This window comes from Cladophialophora immunda (assembly GCF_000835495.1).
Source record: "Cladophialophora immunda strain CBS 83496 unplaced genomic scaffold supercont1.2, whole genome shotgun sequence".
Taxonomy (NCBI): Eukaryota; Fungi; Ascomycota; class Eurotiomycetes; order Chaetothyriales; family Herpotrichiellaceae; genus Cladophialophora; species Cladophialophora immunda.
In genome coordinates this window covers 3,288,549-3,305,598 of record NW_015622542.1, presented here as the reverse complement: position 1 = coordinate 3,305,598, position 17,050 = coordinate 3,288,549, and the positions used below count along the sequence as shown (strand labels likewise).

The following is a 17,050-nucleotide window of genomic DNA, read 5'->3' as shown; positions in this document are numbered from 1 at the left end:
GACATCGTAAAGCTATTTCTCGAATGGGATTGCAATCGACGTTTCCGAGATGAAATCCCACCTCACAGCATTGGCGACGAGAAGACATGTTATCGATAAGGATGTCATCTGTTATGCTCGCTGGGTTGAGATGTTATCGCAGTGTGTTCAGTAGCAACTTTGCGACTTTTTGGAGCTATACGACTGCCAAGGCTGCAGTAAGGCTGCACTAGGCCTGAATAGCACAGCGGGGTGAACGAGGCGCAAGGCTGAACCCGTCACCTCATAGCAAATCCATTCATCTCCTGGTTTCAAAACTACATCATGGACACGTGCCAAGTCAGAGAAACGCTCAAGATACCATCAATTAGTCCATGATCACCAAACTCCACCGTAGTCCTCTTCCCGGACGATCCGATGCTCCCGTCCTTAACGCTCCCCCAAATTTTGTACTCGGTCCAAGCAGGCTTCCTGCTTGATGGCCCTTTAAGACGCCGACGAACAGCCGTCGCCGTCTACGATTTCGCCTTCACACAACGCCACCACAGATGCTAAACGCTTGACGTATTATGTGGACACCACATACAAACAAGAAAGTGGTACGTCTTTTCGAGCATAGGGCTCGACCACAGTGGGCCTTGACAACTCCTTCCCTCTGCGAAGGTACGGGTTGCGGCCAAAGGGCACGTAAACGTTGCCCTGCTTCGGTTGTGAGAATGGGAAGAGACCCATTCGACTCCTGCTCATGTCTGGCTAAGTTTGTACTCTTCCATCCATGGATGGGGAAGTGTCATGGTTTCAAGGCTTGTACGGGCTAGAGAGGACATTAGAATCGGCATGTCCTTCGCTCCAACAGATGTGCAAGTCCTTACATTGAGTTGAAAGCCATTTGCTCTCGGGAGCTCATGCCAGTTTGCGCTCGCTCGTTGATCAAGATTGTCTTGTCAACCTCATCCCGCATGCGAGCGGTGTGAGATTTCGGGCCGTAGGTATCGTGATGCTGGTAGTAGAGCCACATGAGGATACAGCTGCCATCTGTTAGCGTCTTCCTCTTGTCAAAGATCTGCCAATCGACCAACCTAGCCACCGTGGCACACAAGCCGAGCCACAAGAACACTGTAGCGGCGATTGCTCTACCGTTGTGTCGATAGACCAACGGAGGATTGATCTTCTCTTGAGCAATCTCTTCTGCATCCTGCGTATCGGCCGAAATCCAGGACTTTCCGGTTGCGACAATGACAGTGAATGCCAACGCATCACCAATCGTACACAACGTCACGAAGACGGCACTCAGTCTCCATGACCACCGAATGTTCTTGGGTTCATAGCGCTCTGGGAAGAAGAGATCGAAGAAGAACGCAGCCCCAAAGACGGTGGCAACTGCCACACCACAGAAGATATTGTACGAAGCAATGCCAACGAAGTCGTCGTTGTGCACAGCCGCCGACGAGTGTAAACTCTCGATCCTCGACTGTTGCTTCACGTAGTCTTTTATCCTGAAAGTCAGAAACACCTTCGATCGATGCGAGTATAGCCAAGGCGCTCACCTGTCAAGGCAGCGGTGCCTATTGATTCGGATACAACCATGCATATCATGGCAAGCTGATAGATGACAAACTTCGTCCGTCGCATGTGGTAGTCTTTATTCTTCCACATATAGTTGTTCCCAAACTTCTTCCAATGGATGTCTCTCAGGTCGAGCCCCCATATTACTGGCGCCATGGCTGGTCTGACAAGTATATGCGTGGCAAGTACTTGGGATGCACGTGTTGAGGTGGTTGATATCGAGTATCCTCTTCGTGTTACGCCTCGGTGTTGTTCTCAGTCTTGAAAACGGTGCCAAGGCAGATATCTTGTGGTTTGATCGAAAAAGTATGCAAGAGGACAAGACCTTGCAGTGTCGGAAATCTGATCATAAGAAGCGTGGGAGAGGGGTGGCCGGACAGGTGATTAAAAGCGACTCACGGCCGGTTACCAATCCACATAAGCAACAGTCATGGGGAAGATCAGCCAGACTGAATAGGCGCTTTCGCCAACCCCCCCATCTGGCCCGTCGAATCGTACGAAAGGATGGCAACGAGCCATATTCGTTTTATTACTCGCTCAGGCAAAGCAGCTTCGTGCATTCGGAAGAGTCCTTGAGGCCGAAGGCGGGCTAGAGAAGGGTCCGGCTGATCCGTCTAGGGCGACCGGGGTGGTTTGGGGGGCGTCCCAGAAGTCGCTCGCGAACAGGAACGAAATATTCGGTTTAGGTCAGCCTGATGCTTGCCTGTCAGATGGTCCAGTTCGGTCCGTTGGTGCACAGAGGCTGTTGCATTTCCAATCCACAATTCAGTGCTCGGGGGGATCTCTCTCAGGCAAAGGGTCCCGCAGCCTATCGACCTCGTCATGGGCTGGCGGGAGGGCGGCTGGTCCACACTTACGAGAGCTGAGGTGTTTTGGCATTAGCACCACACTGGTCCAACGCACACGGGAATGACGCACGAGGCATAAGGACGCGGATTCTTCGGCTCTGGTCGTGGGGCGAACGGGCGTCAAATGGGCTCCACGGAGGCAAGCCTGATCCCTACTCTGGGCGTTGATCGAATGCTTTTCCCTTTCTCCCTGTGCTGGTGACATCGTTTTCTAGGTACTTGCGCTACGGCGATAAGTAGCTAGTCACCTGAATTCGAAGCATGTACAAATCCCTCTCTTTTCTCCATTAACAAGCATAGAAAGGAATCCTCTCCAGTGCGTTCTGCGGGGGATGCAGTCCCTTGCCTGTAATGGTATGCACGAAAGAGATCTGACGCACTGCAGCTTGATAATCCAAGCACTGCAAACTCAAACATCTGTGATCACGGAACGGTTGACCTTGCAACTTAAGAACAAGCCAGTGGTAGTCCCGCAGTCCCGAGCTCTTCAGGCCAAACTCGTGGAATCTGATACCTACCCTTTCTTGAGGATGCGCATGTTCGGTCACCGACCCAACCAGCCACTCAAAATCCACTTCCCTTATTCCCTTTGACTGCCTTAACCAGCGAGCCAGTTCGTGATATTCTCCCGCATGCCTGGAGTCTACTTACTAACTTACCCCGGACGACCCTCGAAGCAATGATGCAACCCAACAATGTTTCACCATACTTCTTCGACAAGTATTGCCCAAGAGCATTCTTTCTATTTCGAGGCATTGAGAACGCGCATTTGCTCACGAGTTATGGTGGTGGGTGTTGAGGCACTTTGTCCTGGGCGTACTTGTAGGTGGCGAGGCCCTGTAAGCTCATACGGCCTTCCCAGCCCCCCACGGAGCCTGCTCGAAATCCCCAGTCCCACCAGCCAAAGCCGACCACGAGAGGTCTAGAGTGAGCTGATGAACTGTTATGACGAATGGGTTTCAGAGGCCTTGTCTGCTTACCAAAGACAAAAGACTCCCTTCAATAAGGAGGGCTCAGGCAGTTCCCTAATATGCTCAGCCACCCAGACACGGACATGCGGTACCTCTTTTCCACATGTTCAGAGCCAATGTCTCATGATGAGAGTGACTGATATTAGTTGATAGGTTGAGCTCGCGCGTTCTTCTTTTGTCTGGCATTTTCGATGGGCCCAATTTGTGGTATGTACGATGTACCTCCAACTACCTAACAAGTAGGTACTCGCCTTTGCTCCGAATTCCTCCGCCTCCCCCTTCATGACCGACCAACATTGCGTGATCAACACTTGGAATATTCAATATGCTCATGAAACTCGCTCCTATGCGGTACTATTCTTTGTGCACTCCCATGTGACCTAGTCGCTGCCATCCGCAACCCCATAACTCTGGAAGCGTCACAACGGCCTCGAGCACGCAGTGGAACCACCAATCCACATGCGGAGGACGTACTTTACTCACGGCGGAGGAGTTTGGCTGGGGCCACCTGATACTTGGTCCAGATTCGAGAGAAACCGGTCTGAAAAGAATCATCGGCTCGCGCTGGAAATCCAAATTTTCCGAGGGCACTGCAATGTGGAGTTCTACTTGGTATGTCCTCCCACCAAATGATTTCGTTACGTGGCCAAAAGTGCCGGTTCATCACGACTGGACGACCTTAGGATAGTTGAGATTTGCCAATATGTTCTTGGCCAGGTTCCTGTATTAGAGGCTTCGAGGCTGCGTATCCATCATCGTCGGCCACATCTAGGCCTGTTAAATTCGGACTCCCATCTTTGGGTCCGGGTACATAACTCATCGCCATGTTCTGTTGATTAGCTTCCTCTTCCCATTGTAAACACCTCTAATGCTTTGTTCCACCTTGCTCACGGTTGTACCCACTGGATTAGACGAGTGTGTGGACGCTTATGCCGCTCTTACCGTTCGCGATGACGACCTCTTTGGCCATTTCTGTTCTGGTATATGATGAAGTGGCGTACGCGCAGAGGCGACGGTCTGAAGACCGGTGGCGGGGACCACGTTGCCCATTACAACATCGTCCGGCTAGCAGGTAATTGTCCATAGAGTGGATAAGACTTCGGCTCGCCGTACGTGGGTCTTGACTTGATCACCTTGGTGTTTTGGAGCGGGTTTAGAGACCTTTGATGTCCTGGCCATTGGTTTCAATCGCAAGTTCTCTGCATCTCTTCTAAGAAGATGATAATCTCCCGTCACACTCGTTGAGCTGCAGCCAAACGTTGAGCATACTTGGCCATACATTCCCATGCCCATGGGGCACGTCAAAACGTGAAAACACCACGATTTTCCATGTAATCGACTGTTCCGATGAAAAATGCAACGGACGCAAAACCAATTGCCCCGAAATGAGAGCTTTTCCACCAAGGATGATCGAGCAGAATGGGTTTCGCTTAGCCCTCGTTTAAAGTGCGATGAGCCGACAATGCTGGACGTGTACTTATTCTGAGTAGAGCTGTTTCTTTCAGCACAATAGGGATGGATGTAAATTTGTTGTTCGGATGCTGCTGGGGAGCTTCGAGTGTCGTCTTAGCTCTGGTGCCTACACCTGTTCAATGGCGAGTCCCGCGTTTTGATGATCGCATATTGCCTCGGTTCTTGCACGAAACATTCTCCAGAGACAGATGCAGGATGCCGATGAAGTGATACGGACTTCTGGTCCCTGACATCGTGACCAAAAGACGGGAGTCGGATAACTTTCCTCCTCCGCATTTAGCCTCCATCAAGTATTCGCTTGGCCCTCTCCATGCCAAGCAAAATTTGGAGAAAATTTTGGACGCCGCGATCGATTCCTCGAGATTCGACTTGAGAAACTTGCGAGGATAGTTGGCAACTACTATGCAGTTTTGTTGTATTTGACGTCGCTGCAGTCATGGGAACCAAGAAGCGTAAAGGTAGGACTGGATCAAATTATTTGCACAGTGTTCTTGACTGACCGAGAACAGAGTCGTCAGGTGCGATCGACCAACCTCTGAAGAAGAGCAAGAAATCCAAGACCTCGAGCAAAAAGGATGCCTTCGAAACAGAGCTCAAGGATAACGCTACAACTACTGAGCCAAGCAAGACGCAGAATGCTCCCTTCAACGATAAGGAAGAGACACCTCGGTTAGACAATGTCGCTGCAGCCAAGTCGAAGAAATCACGCAAACGAGCCTCCGACTTTATGAACGACGAGGAGCCACCAGTATCTGCTGATACTTCAAACAAAGTTGAAGAGGAAAAATCTGCCGAGGAGATCGCGGAGCCCGTCAAGAAGAAGTCAAAGAAAAGCAAGAAGAACAAAACCAACAACAATGGAGAGACGCTTACTGCTGATGGTGTCAATGGTGTGATTGAGCATACCGGGGCAGAGAATCTCGAAACTGCGACCTCGCATAAGCCAGTCTCAACTTCGATGCAAGCAGAAGCAGAGCGTACCGTCGACCATGAGCTTGAAGACGGGTTCGGTGGCTTTGCAAGTGAGGATGACCAGGATAATGCTGCCGAGGTCGAGCCGGATGACAATACTGCCGCTCTCCTGGCTGGATTTGACAGTGACACGGAAGACAAGCAAGAGGATGAAGGCCTTGACCTTGGAACGATTCCTCCTTTGCCCAAATACAAAAAGACTCAAAAGAAGTTGGAGAAAGCCAAAGCGAAGGGCAATGACGATGGTCCTGGGACTGTCTATGTTGGCCGCATCCCTCATGGCTTTTATGAGAAGGAGATGAGAGCTTACTTCTCTCAATTCGGAGACATCAGTCGACTGCGCCTGTCTCGAAACAAACGCACTGGCGCATCCAAACACTTTGCTTTTATCGAATTTGCTTCCGACGAGGTCGCAAAGATTGTGGCGGAGACTATGGACAACTACCTGATGTTCGGTCATATCCTCAAGTGCAAGTACGCCGAGCCGGGCTCTTTACACCCTGACGTTTGGAAAGGCGCAAATAAAAAGTTCCGAAAGATTCCTCACGAGAAACTCGAACGCGAACGTCTCGCCGCGCCCAAGACTGAGGAGCAGTGGCAGAAAATCATTGACAAAGAGCAGCGAAGACGGGACAAGAAGGCCACGAAGATGAAGGCTATTGGACTTGACATGCCATCGTCAACTTTGACAGCGCCTGCAGCTGCCTTGAGCCAGAAGCTGGCGGGTCAGGAAGAGTTGAAACAAGTTGAGAACGAGAGAAATGTTAATCCCGCTATTGAACCCCCAAGTGATCTAGCTGAAGACAAAGTTGCTGTAGATGGAGGCAAGAAGTCAAAAAAGGAGAAAAAGCAGAAGAAAGAGAAGAAGAAAAACAAGAAAGGTGAAGGGGATGAAACTGATATCGCCTCAAATTCCGCCACAGCGTTGAAAACCGCAGAGACGCCTGTCGAAAGCGCAACCCGGAAGACTAGCTCCGATGATGAGGCACAGCTGCAAAGTGCGAATGGGAAATCCGCTATCACTTCGACCGCCCCGGCGTATAAAGGGATAGAGACAACCACAAAGACACTGTCCAAACCCGAGAGGAAAGCATTGAAGAAGGCAAAGAAGACGGCTGGCGAATCTGCTCACGCTCCTGCCTCAGACATAGCGGTCGCCGCAAAAGAAGAGCTCTCAGCCGACTTCATCTCATTTGGCCAATTCGACGATGGCGAGGGCAATCCGAAGGCAAGTTCAAGCCCAGCTGGAGCCAATAAATCGAAACCTTGGAAAGTCAAGAAGCCCAAGGAGGACCGCAAGAATCTTGTCAAGGCTCGAGGCCCGAAATCAAAGCTGGTCTCCACCAAGCCGAAGCCGGACCCCAATGCCACGGGCAAGATTCCTGGCCTCCCACTCCTAGGCAAGGGCAAGGACGACAAGGCCACTCGCCAAGCCCATAAGGAGATGAAGAAGCAGCTTCTAGCTGAGCGTGCGGCCGAGGGCGGAAGACGTCGCGGTTCAGCCGGTGCTCAAGGTTAGGAGCCTCTCGAGCAGTCGTCATCATTGGGACAGGACAGCCAAAAGCAACGAACCAAGCAAGATGGTCGTCAAGCCATCGAGGAAGATCAGGAAGTCAGACAGAACGGTGACTCCATCAAACGCCAAGGTCGAAGGGCTCCTCAGACCGAGACTCAGGAGAAGCCACAAGTTGAATGGGCAGATCGGAAGCCTTCTGCGAAAGAGCAACATGCTTTCAAGTCCGCAAAAAGACAGCCAGCGCCCCCCTTTCAATACCCTCAAGGCACTAAGGTTGTCTTTCATGATTGACCCTTTATGTCTTTCTGGCTCCACTTAATGGACGGCCATGGTTGTGGAGGGACTCGTGGAGTACTGGGTGAGTGTGTACGATGCGTGGAAATTGATGTCACATTTTGGAGGCTGATTCCGACAGCAAGAGTTCACTATTGCTGTGTCTTGCGGCCCTTGAGTTGTCTTTGGAGGTACTTGCTGGCGAAACGAGCAAGTGCTATGATAGAAGGAATGCGATGTCCACAAAATTAGGATTCATTGCATGCTCTGGCGAGCAAGACAACAGTGATTGCCTGCGATACCCTTGGAATGCATTTCAGGGACCTACACATCTGAGCAAGACGAGAGCTCACACTTTCTCATCATGGTCTTCCACAAGACTCAATGCTTTGACCTCCCTCCACATCGTCAAAACCTCCTTCCTCCCGTCTCATTTCCCGCCCTTCACATCTACCCTGCCCATCAAACACCGTCCCCAACATCTCGCGACATACCCAACGCACAGTTCTCGTATGGAGACTCCCAGTATCCTCTCCTCCCGCCATGTTGCTGCCCTTGCCTGACTTCCCTACGTCAATACTCGACGCGCCATCCGCCAGAGCCTGGAAAATGACAAACTGATCCTCGGCGAATTCGTCCACACAGCTTCCCCTGCGACATTCCCGGGTGAAGCCGCGCACGACATGGCCCACCGCCTCATCCACCGTGCGCTGGCGTTCTGTTTCGTTCGTCACCTTTCGGCCGGGGCTGAGGTAGTCTCTTCCCAGCCTGTAGCCCGCAGAGGTGTGTGCGACCAGGAGGATATAGAGCCGGCGCTCGTCGCCCGAGTCCGCGGAGGAAGGGTGTAATTCGATAGGGAGAGAGGGAGATGAGAATACCGGCATGGTTCGGAGGGATTCAAGGAGCTGGGTTTGAACTAGCGAATGCATCTCAAGGGAGCCCGCGAGGATTGTCATTGAGATGGAGGTGATAGTGGTCGGTCCAGGTGATGTAATCTCGAAAGGGGCGAGGGCGAAGCCTTCACCCTCGTCAAACCCATCTTCTCTAGCTCTTATCTTTCGTTTTCTGATGACCGGATCAACCTCAGCTTTCTTCCTCTCGTCATTTTGCCCGGATTGTTGAGGGAGGAACACGGCAATCTCAACTTCTCCGATCTCCGCCGCACCCGTCGTCCACCCGCGCCGCAGGACCTGGATCTCGACTTTGGGCAGCCCAATGCGCTCGCACAAAGGGAGAAGCACCTGCTGCATGTATTCGCTTGACGGGGATTTCGGGACGTTCGTTCCACCCTTCAGACGTATGCGGAAGGCCGATGTTTCTGACCTGTCGCTGGGGCGACGTTGGAGCATCGAGAAGACGATGTAGGGGAAAATTGCCTGCCAGATGAGCCAGACGCTCCCCGGATTCTTGAGCTCGATCACTTCTGTGTCTGTGTCTGTGTCTTCGCCTGCGTTTCTTCCTGCTGTCTCGCTTCGTTTCGATGTCAGGTGCCCATCCTTCCGCCGCCGTGCAGGTTTGAATATGAGTTCCTGGCTCCCCGTCTCTGCGCCTTCGATCTCCGCACTGCATTCACGAGCCAGCCATGTCAGTGCTGCCAGGTGGCTTTCCTTAAGCCCGCCGCCAGGCTTCTGCTTTGTTCCGCCATAGTGGGAGGTTCCCCTGCTCGCACGTCCGCCTTGATTGCCTCGACTACCGTGGGCTCGCTTCTGGAACGAATGCGGCCCCCTCCCGGCGCGGATGTTGTAGATGTGCACGGGGACCTCGCAGATGGCCGAGAGCGAGAGGGCCACGCGGACAAGCTGGCCACCGCCTTCGAGGGTAGAGCCGTCAAGGGCGAGCATCGCAATTCTGCCCCAATGGCGAGGCGCTGCCGATCGTCGCTTAATGCTTCTTGTGTACGATGGCTGGCGTTTGTGCCAATTAGTGTGCGAGCACGGACAAGTCGAGCACTATAAAATTCAACTTCCACGTATTGATTGAACTACATCAGCGGATTGACAGGAGCAGGGTGTCTTGGAAGAAAATCCAAGTGACTGTTTCCCATGCACTGCCCCCAACCTCGATACTCAGCCTCGTGGGCCTTGTGCAGCGTAGCTAGGCTGGAAAAGGAACACACCGCCTGGGTGCCAGGGCCTTGTATGCATTTTTCCATCCCTCTGGAGTGGCTGACAGCCTACTGGATCGGTTACGCTGGAGAAGGAAACTCTGGAGGCTGGATTGGCTTCCATCTCAGAGTCACAATGACTGTGCAGAAGCGACTGACTCATTTACACCATGTCGCTGATGCCCCGTTGATTGGCGCTTGGCAGGCACCGTCTCTCAAGCAGCAAAATGCCCGAGTCTAGGTGTTTGGGGGACATTACTAGTTTACAACAATTTCTTCTTCTCTATCTGCAGAACACATGGGGGGATAGTGTTACCAGGTATTCGATCCTCCATTCAGCCGATGGTGAAGACCTGGCTCGGATCGTCGCTGCAAGGCGCCTGATCCAGCCTGCCCGCTGCATCTGCCACGAGGCACACCGCCCCATCACCATTCTCCGGCTGGAGTCTCAGGCTGGTCTCCCCCGTTGTGAAGGTAAACAGCTGACTGTTGGTGACTTGGCCGCTACCGTCCGCCCGTCCGCCACAGCTGAACATAATCACGGTGTCCCCAGCGGCCCTCCTGGGATCGAAATTCAAGCACCCCTGCGTCAGGGTGCTGACTATCAGTGCGGAGTTCGGTTGGTCGTTGTGGACGCCCGCGGTGATGATGTCGAAGCTCTGGTTGGGGCTACCGTCGCACGGCTGAAGGACGATCGGGATCAGGTTCTCGCGGAAGTCGCCGGCCGTGGGGTCGATGAAGAGGCAAAGGCCCGACGCAGATTTGAGCGCGACAGATGAAAAGGCTCTCGTCGCGGTGTCGTCGCGAGGGTTTGCTTCTGCCACCGCGGAGGGGTTGAGGACACTACCGGCGCGAGAAACGGAGATGATGGACGCAGAGGCGGTTGATGTCGTGCTTGTTACAACGACAGGTGGTGATGTAGTTGAGATTGATGCCACTGAGGCTGAGATGGACGTCGCAGTTGTTGTTAACACAGTCACAGTCGAAACTGTAGTCGAAACTGCTGCTGCTGCGGTTGAGATGACCGTCACAGTTGCTGTTGACACAGATGTTGCTGACACAGTTACAGTCGAAACTGGGGCACAATCAGTTACAACGGTAGGCGATGCAGCATCAACACTACTGCTAACAGCAGCGCCAGCATCGCCGAAAGTGAAGGATTGATTAGGATCAGCCGTGTTGCAGGCCGCTATGTCGACGAGGGCTCCATTGACGGTCAAACAGTCGCCAGGTGCGTTCTCAGGGCTCAAGGCAAGAGGGCCGGCACCACCACTGAAGGGGAAAAGCTGAGAGTTCGTCACAGCGCCACCTAACGCACGGTCAATAAGGTACCGCAATGGTGAGTTGAGAATGCAAGACTTACTGCCATCGGCACGACCACCGCAGGAAAACAGGAGCACCTGGTTGCCAGCAGCACGACGAGGATCGAAATTGAAGCAGGCTTGCGTCTATGAGAACCGGGGGTTAGAGAAGTGTCTGATGCACGTTCATGGATGACTTACCAATGTGCTGACAATCAACATGGTCCCCGGCTGATCATCATGCTTTCCAGCGGTGATGATGTCCCACTGTTGACCAGTGCTGCCATTACAGGCAGCGACCTGGATCGGTGTCAAGTTGGCACGGAAATCTCCAGACAATTCGTCGACAAAGAGGCACTGGCCATCCGAGGTCTAATCGATTGTTTAGTCGATGTCCCGTTCACAGCTGCTGACCATGGAGGCAATATACCTTGATCGGGATCGATGAAAAGGCTCTTGTGGCCGTATCATCTCGCTGCTGAGCTTCCTCAAAGGAAGCCTGGTCCAGCGCCGTCACGGTGCGCTTCTCAGCGACGGGGTGGGCAGCACAGAAAGAGGCGCTGCCCAAGAACAAAGCATAAAGAAGGGATACCATGATGCTATGCAAGGAGGTAGTATACGACTGAATTCAACGAAAGGTCTGCACCAGGCAACGAAAACGAATGGAAGCCCGCTCAACAGGCGTGTGGAAAACGAACGGCGTCGAGAGAACCCAGCTCGAGGAAGAGAAAAGCAATAACCAACACAGCGTACAGGAGGCTTCCTCCTCCCCATCATATATTATTCTACAGACATAATGCATCCTGCAATTTTGCAGAGTACCATGCCCTCCACAGCCAGATCCCATCAGCGCATCCTTGACCAAATCTGCAAAGTGCAAAGATAGCTCCATCGTGTAACGATCTGGCGTTTGACGAGACGTGGTCGCGGTTAAGATTTGGGGGGGTTTCGGTGTCTAGGGGCCGTTGCCGCCCCGTCAGGAGGCATGCCGCCACGTTTCGCCACCACGTTTCAAGCTCGCATGCCACTCCGTGCTGGTCCTGATCCAAGTTGGCACGTTGCTCGAGGTTGCATCCTGGCCTCTTTGCAGAAAGAGCCCATGAAGAATAAATGGCCAGGGGAAGAAGCTGCGCAGAGGCTGCCAGAATGCTTGGTTGTTGCCTGACAATTGGGCCGAAGACATGGGCAACCGTAAGGCTCCCTCAGTCCGGACGTCAACACCGGGACATTGTGTCAGACCACTCAATGTTACCATCAGAGCCACCTATTTCGAGACAAGGGCGACAGCGTGAGCCATATTCTTTGGCGTCATCTACGAAGTGCAGCACAGGACAGCAAAAAGGAAAAGATCCACAGTGCTCAGTCAATGTCGAGCTAAGAGCACAGATTTGGCTTCTACAACAGAGGGGAGTGGGTATCAAATGCAAGGAAGATTAACAATGTACACGCGCAGGTTTCGCTCGACCACTTAGCCCCATTCAGTCCTCAGTCTGTGCCCTTTCCAAGGCAGGATACTCTGGAAGCGGCCACTCCCACGTATCGCCGAACATGCCGAACTTCTGATCGATTCGAAAGTACGCGGCTAGCCTCGCGAGCAGAAGTAAGATCCAAATCCCGATGCTCGACCTGGGAAAGAGGTGACTGAATCCCTCGCTGCCGCCGTGCGTCGCCGTGGCTGCGGGCCGGAACTTCTCCTCGTACGTCCTCGCCGCCTGCACCACCGCCGCCGTCGGCAGAGACTTGTCTTTCTCGTACAGCGTCGCGATCTCGCCCGCCAGGACATAGGCTCCTATTAGACCCCATGTAGATCCGAGGCCTCCAGCCGTCTGGCAGTGGGCCGCGTCGCCGATTAACACCGCTCGACCTTTCGACCAGGACCCTTCGGGAAGTCGAACCTCCTCGAACGGCGAGCAGTACAAGTCGTCTGCCTCGGAGGCGTGTCGCAGAGCATCCATAAACCGGTCGCACTCCCATCCTCCTCCTTGATACATATCAGCCCAGGCCTTCTTCAGCTCCGCCAGATCTCCGGATTTGTACGCCGCGTCGATGGCAGGGTCTTTCCCAAGCAGAATCATATATACGCGGGTGAGCTCGGGGCAGTCCTTCCTTGTGCCAATGATGCGGGCCACTCGAGGGCCTGGCAAGGGGCAGAACGTCGCCCTATCTGAGTCTGCCGGCGTCGAGCGGATGCTGAAATATCCAATATAACCTCCCAGAGGGTGCCGGGGCTCTGGGGCATCTGGACCCAGCATTATCCTCCGTGTCTTGGAGCCCGCTCCATCCGCGCCGACGACGAGGTCAAAATCTTCCTTGCGGCCGTCTCGGAAGCTCACGTGGACCTTGCCGTTCGGGTCGCTCTCGTCATCCTGCGTGAAACTGTCGACGGTGGTGTTGAACAGATGTTGCACGTTTGGCCGTCCCTCGGTGAGTTTGTACAGGATCCGAACCAGATCGCCGCGCATGATCTCGTACTCGGACGTGAAACTCTGCTTGCCGGTGCCAGTCTGGGTGGCTGGGAAGAACGCATGGGCTCGGCCCTTCAGGTCAATGATCTGGGCGCCGGGCTCGTGGACGCATGCAGCTCGCACGGCGGCCTCAATGCCCATTTTCTTCATCATGGCCACCCCCTGGGCGCGGATGTCGACCTGCTGGCCGGACGCTCGCATCTGCTGGGAGCGCTCGATGAGGGTGATGTTGGCACCGATGCGTGAGAGCCAGAAGGCCAGAGCTGGGCCTGCGACCCCTCCGCCAACGATGAGGACTTTCAAGGGCGCCATGGTTTCTTCCGCTGTCTTTTGACTTGGAGGAGTAGATCAGGATGCCATGTATATCGCTGAGCATCGACCTCGGTCAACATATGAAAGTTGAAAAAGGTCTTCGACTATTCTCTGCTTCCACAGGGACTCCTATATCGGAGACCACTTATCTCCCAGTGTCTGCCTGCCTGCAGAGGTTCTCCTTTTTCATCGTTGCAGTGGTGGATGTTTCTCCTTCGGCCCCGAGCGCCGACCACTGGTGTCCGCGGGTTGCGAGGCCGGAGCTTATACTTTGGAGAATCTCGCGTATTTCAACGAAGCCCTGTTCCACTGGAAACTCTATCCAAGGCTGTGCTATGCTCCGAGTAGCTTCTATGCTACGCCGGTTGGAGACACGTACGTACGTATGATTCGAATAGATGCATCTGGCTGGGATACTTCTCGATTCGACCAGACGCTCACTATTTACTACCCCCAAGCCCCACTTGCTCGTCTCGCTCGTGTTCACTCTTGTCCTTCTGCCGCTGAGGTGTCGCTGGTGTGAGGGCACACCAAATGCAAAAGATTCCAAGCAGGCTCACAACCGACATTGTCTTCATCCCAAGCAACTCGCTTCGGTATACTTTGTGACGATGGAAAACCCGCCCCAGGCGCCAGGATTTCCTATCCAGCGACTCGCCAGCCGGGTCACATATGGTTCTCTAGCGTTTCTCGGACCACGCTCGCTCGTATCGGCCGAAACAGCTTCTATGAGCCGAGCGCAGTTGGCTACAACAGCCAAGGAAGAAAGACCTCGCCTCATGATGCTTCCGGGTTGAATGCAAAACAACTCCAGCCTCTGATTTTCTCCCCGCGCCTCCAAAACAGCAAGGGGAAGGGGATCAACACGACGCACAGTATCCCGAGCAGGGTGGTGGCCCACGCGACACCCATGGACATGTACATGCTGGAGGTGAAGTGGGGGAACGACGCGGCGATGACGAAGCGGATGAACGTGTTGACCGCGAGCGCGCTGTTGGCGTTGCGGGCGTAGACGTCCATCAGGTAGACCACGCCGGTCATGAAGATCAGGATGATCCCCGCGCCGATGGGCAGGCCCGAGAGAACCTGTGCCGCCCAAGGGATGGACGGGTCGGATGTCCATGCGAACCAGAACAGGCCTGTGTAGAAACGGACCACGGTTAGTTATCTGCTCCCTTTTTTGTTCCCCTTAAAGACTGGTGACATGGAGTTTGTCAGCGCGCAGACTCACCGATGGGAAGAACAACGGATCCCGCGATCATGGGCGGGAGCCGATCTTCAGGCGTCGGCCGTTTGGTCATGCCAGCGGCCCAGCGTCGGGCGTACCAAGTCTTGGTGAATGCCGCGATGGCGAGGCACCCAGCCACGACGCCGGCGAGGATGCATGTAAAAGGCAGACTTCCAATCGTGGGCGACCAGCCCCTCTTGACCTCGAAGGATATCGGGTACGCCTCGAAAGTAAGAAGCAGGATTCCGTACACCAGTGCCATGTATACCGTGACGACGACAAGCTAAGGGCGCCTCATGTCAGTGATTTGCTTCGACCCATGCAGGTAGAGAGGGACGCCAGTTGCACAAAAACTCACAATGGGCTCCAGGACTATCATCTGCAGAGGCTTGGTGAGGTATTTTTTGAGGAGTGTCCGGAGGTCCAGCGGGTATTCTTCCGACTTTGCATGGAGAGCCCAGTTCTTGGTCGCATGCCGTCTCTCCCTCGCGCGTCTGCGGAGAAGAACCGGCTCAAAGGTCTCCGGGGTGACGGTCGAGACGAGGAGGCCGAAGGCCACGGTCATGAGGAGCGTGATCCAGATCGTCCACCGCCAGCCGAGCGAGGACTGGGTGATGAAGCTCCCCAAGATCGGGCCGGCAGCAGGGCCCAGGAACGCGGCGCCCGCAAAGACCGCCGCCGCGACACCAAGGTCGATCGGCGCCATGAAATCGACATACATGCCCCCCAGGATCGCGACGGGCGCAGACCCGAACACGCCGCCGAAGAAGCGGCAGATGAACAGGGTCTGCAGGTCCCGCGCCACGGCGACGGGGATCTGGAAAAGGGCAAACACGGCCATGCCTCCGAAAAGGGGCCCCATGCGCCCATACGTTTCTGACAGCGGACCCCAGACCAGCGGACCTTAATCGATCAATTAGCATTTCATATTCGTGGACCGTTCCCTGAGGCAAACAAGAAGGAAGGAGGAAGGGATGAGTACCGAAAGCAAACCCTAGCACATATAGCGACAGGCCCAGAACCATGACTTCTTCGGTGACGCCGAACTCGGCCGCGGTGGCGGAATACGTCGTCGCGAAGACGCTGCTGGCAAAGGTGACGCAGAAGGTCAGGAGGCCGGTGGCGACGACGACGCTCCATTTGCGCAGCTGGGACATGTTCTTGGGGTTCCCGGGATCCTCAGCACCGTCCCATGTGACGACGAGAGAGCCATCGGCTGTCGCGTTGAGAGTCCTCTCCTCGTTTCCTGGAAGCTCAATGTTGCATTTGGGGCAGAGGATCGCGTTTTCCTCCACTCGCCACGGTTTCCCGTCGCTATCACGAGTAAATGAATTGGGGTTGACTTCTTCTTCGCCGCAATCTTTTCCTTTGGTCATGTTCAATGGTGGGAGATAGTGCTGGTAAATCAACAGCGCAGGGCGAGGTCGATTGAGTGATCGATCACGTTTCAGTGTTTGCGCGTGTCATTCCTGCCAGTCCTCCAGCCCGCTCTTTAGCAGGCCTTTCGCAGCTGTCAATAGAGAGATGGATCATAATGATATCCCTCCTGTTTGGCATAGCTGGAAAAATCAAAGCCGACAACATAACGTTATGCCACTCCATGACCCCTTCAAAATACATTTGCTTAGTGCCGCAGGACGGAAAGAGAATAACGTTACGTCCTGAAGCTCTCGTAATCTGGCCGGAGAGGCTGCTTTCCGGTATAGGACGTGTAGTTCCTCTTGCTTAAGGCTAATTACCTCCAGAGTCCAGAGCCGAGAAACCCACATCCATCCCCCGAGGTTTGGACTATATCTGCCGAAACTCTCTTAGCGTGATATATAACGTCGGTACATAGCGATTCGGCCGCATAGCGAGTCGGCCACCTAAGCACCACCGTACGACAATTTAATTCAATTATACTACCACATTGCCTTCGAGTTGGGAACAGACGGATCGCTAGTCGGATGTGATTTCTCTGGCGTTGTTGAGCAGGTCGGCCCGGGGGTCATCAAGCCATTCAAGAAAGGCGACAGAATTGCTGGTGTAGCGCACGGAGGTAA

The 17,050-nt window shown here is 54.0% G+C and overlaps 6 protein-coding genes across 8 annotated transcripts; 1 reads left to right on the top strand and 5 right to left on the bottom strand.

Annotated features, from left to right (window-relative positions):
• Window positions 1–119: 119 nt before the first annotated feature.
• PV07_03439 lies at window positions 120–2,290 on the bottom strand. 2 transcript variants are annotated; one of them, XM_016390161.1, is made up of 4 exons: window positions 1,527–2,290; window positions 1,059–1,467; window positions 852–1,007; window positions 120–793 (listed from the first exon to the last, which is right to left on the bottom strand). In XM_016390161.1, exons 1-4 carry the CDS (start codon window positions 1,699–1,701, stop codon window positions 778–780), a joined length of 756 nt encoding a protein of 251 aa, XP_016252063.1. In that variant the 5' UTR covers window positions 1,702–2,290; the 3' UTR covers window positions 120–777. The 2 variants fall into 2 exon arrangements, with proteins under 2 accessions (XP_016252063.1, XP_016252064.1); XM_016390162.1 differs by having other exon boundaries at window positions 120–1,007.
• Window positions 2,291–5,188: 2,898 nt separating this feature from the next.
• On the top strand, window positions 5,189–8,679 carry PV07_03438. 2 transcript variants are annotated; one of them, XM_016390160.1, is made up of 3 exons: window positions 5,189–5,295; window positions 5,347–7,683; window positions 7,741–8,679. In XM_016390160.1, exons 1-2 carry the CDS (start codon window positions 5,274–5,276, stop codon window positions 7,326–7,328), a joined length of 2,004 nt encoding a protein of 667 aa, XP_016252062.1. In that variant the 5' UTR covers window positions 5,189–5,273; the 3' UTR covers window positions 7,329–7,683; window positions 7,741–8,679. The 2 variants fall into 2 exon arrangements, with proteins under 2 accessions (XP_016252062.1, XP_016252061.1); XM_016390159.1 differs by having other exon boundaries at window positions 5,347–8,679.
• On the bottom strand, window positions 7,840–9,580 carry PV07_03437 (uncharacterized protein). Its single transcript, XM_016390158.1, has one exon. The coding sequence runs from the start codon at window positions 9,437–9,439 to the stop codon at window positions 7,961–7,963; it is 1,479 nt and encodes a 492-aa protein (XP_016252060.1). The 5' UTR covers window positions 9,440–9,580; the 3' UTR covers window positions 7,840–7,960.
• Window positions 9,581–9,887: 307 nt separating this feature from the next.
• Window positions 9,888–12,084, bottom strand: PV07_03436 (uncharacterized protein). The gene is made up of 4 exons (XM_016390157.1): window positions 11,434–12,084; window positions 11,205–11,375; window positions 11,066–11,150; window positions 9,888–11,011 (listed from the first exon to the last, which is right to left on the bottom strand). Exons 1-4 carry the CDS (start codon window positions 11,596–11,598, stop codon window positions 10,038–10,040), a joined length of 1,395 nt encoding a protein of 464 aa, XP_016252059.1. The 5' UTR covers window positions 11,599–12,084; the 3' UTR covers window positions 9,888–10,037.
• A 397-nt stretch (window positions 12,085–12,481) lies between these two features.
• On the bottom strand, window positions 12,482–13,780 carry PV07_03435 (uncharacterized protein; the record flags this gene model as incomplete). Its single annotated transcript, XM_016390156.1, has 1 exon — window positions 12,482–13,780. One exon carries the CDS (start codon window positions 13,778–13,780, stop codon window positions 12,482–12,484), a length of 1,299 nt encoding a protein of 432 aa, XP_016252058.1.
• Window positions 13,781–14,540: 760 nt separating this feature from the next.
• PV07_03434 (uncharacterized protein) lies at window positions 14,541–16,384 on the bottom strand (the record flags this gene model as incomplete). The annotated part of the gene is made up of 4 exons (XM_016390155.1): window positions 14,541–14,919; window positions 15,012–15,291; window positions 15,367–15,911; window positions 15,991–16,384. The coding sequence occupies 4 exons, from the start codon at window positions 16,382–16,384 to the stop codon at window positions 14,558–14,560; spliced, it is 1,581 nt and encodes a 526-aa protein (XP_016252057.1). The 3' UTR covers window positions 14,541–14,557.
• Between the last annotated feature and the right edge of the window lie 666 nt (window positions 16,385–17,050).

Bases quoted from the DNA above. Each gene is read 5' to 3' on its own strand.
- PV07_03439 (XM_016390161.1), bottom strand. From the start codon at position 1,701: ATGGCGCCAGTAATATGGGGGCTCGACCTGAGAGACATCCATTGGAAG. The intron at 1,468-1,526 runs GTGAGCGCCTTG...TCAGGATAAAAG, and splicing joins AGGCACCGCTGCCTTGACAG to ACTACGTGAAGCAACAGTCG. The intron at 1,008-1,058 runs GTTGGTCGATTG...AACAGATGGCAG, and splicing joins TTGTGTGCCACGGTGGCTAG to CTGTATCCTCATGTGGCTCT.
- PV07_03436 (XM_016390157.1), bottom strand. From the start codon at position 11,598: ATGGTATCCCTTCTTTATGCTTTGTTCTTGGGCAGCGCCTCTTTCTGT. The intron at 11,376-11,433 runs GTATATTGCCTC...ACAATCGATTAG, and splicing joins TTTCATCGATCCCGATCAAG to ACCTCGGATGGCCAGTGCCT. The intron at 11,151-11,204 runs GTAAGTCATCCA...CGGTTCTCATAG, and splicing joins TGTTGATTGTCAGCACATTG to ACGCAAGCCTGCTTCAATTT.
- PV07_03438 (XM_016390160.1), top strand. From the start codon at position 5,274: ATGGGAACCAAGAAGCGTAAAG. The intron at 5,296-5,346 runs GTAGGACTGGAT...GACCGAGAACAG, and splicing joins GGGAACCAAGAAGCGTAAAG to AGTCGTCAGGTGCGATCGAC.
- PV07_03437 (XM_016390158.1), bottom strand. From the start codon at position 9,439: ATGCTCGCCCTTGACGGCTCTACCCTCGAAGGCGGTGGCCAGCTTGTC.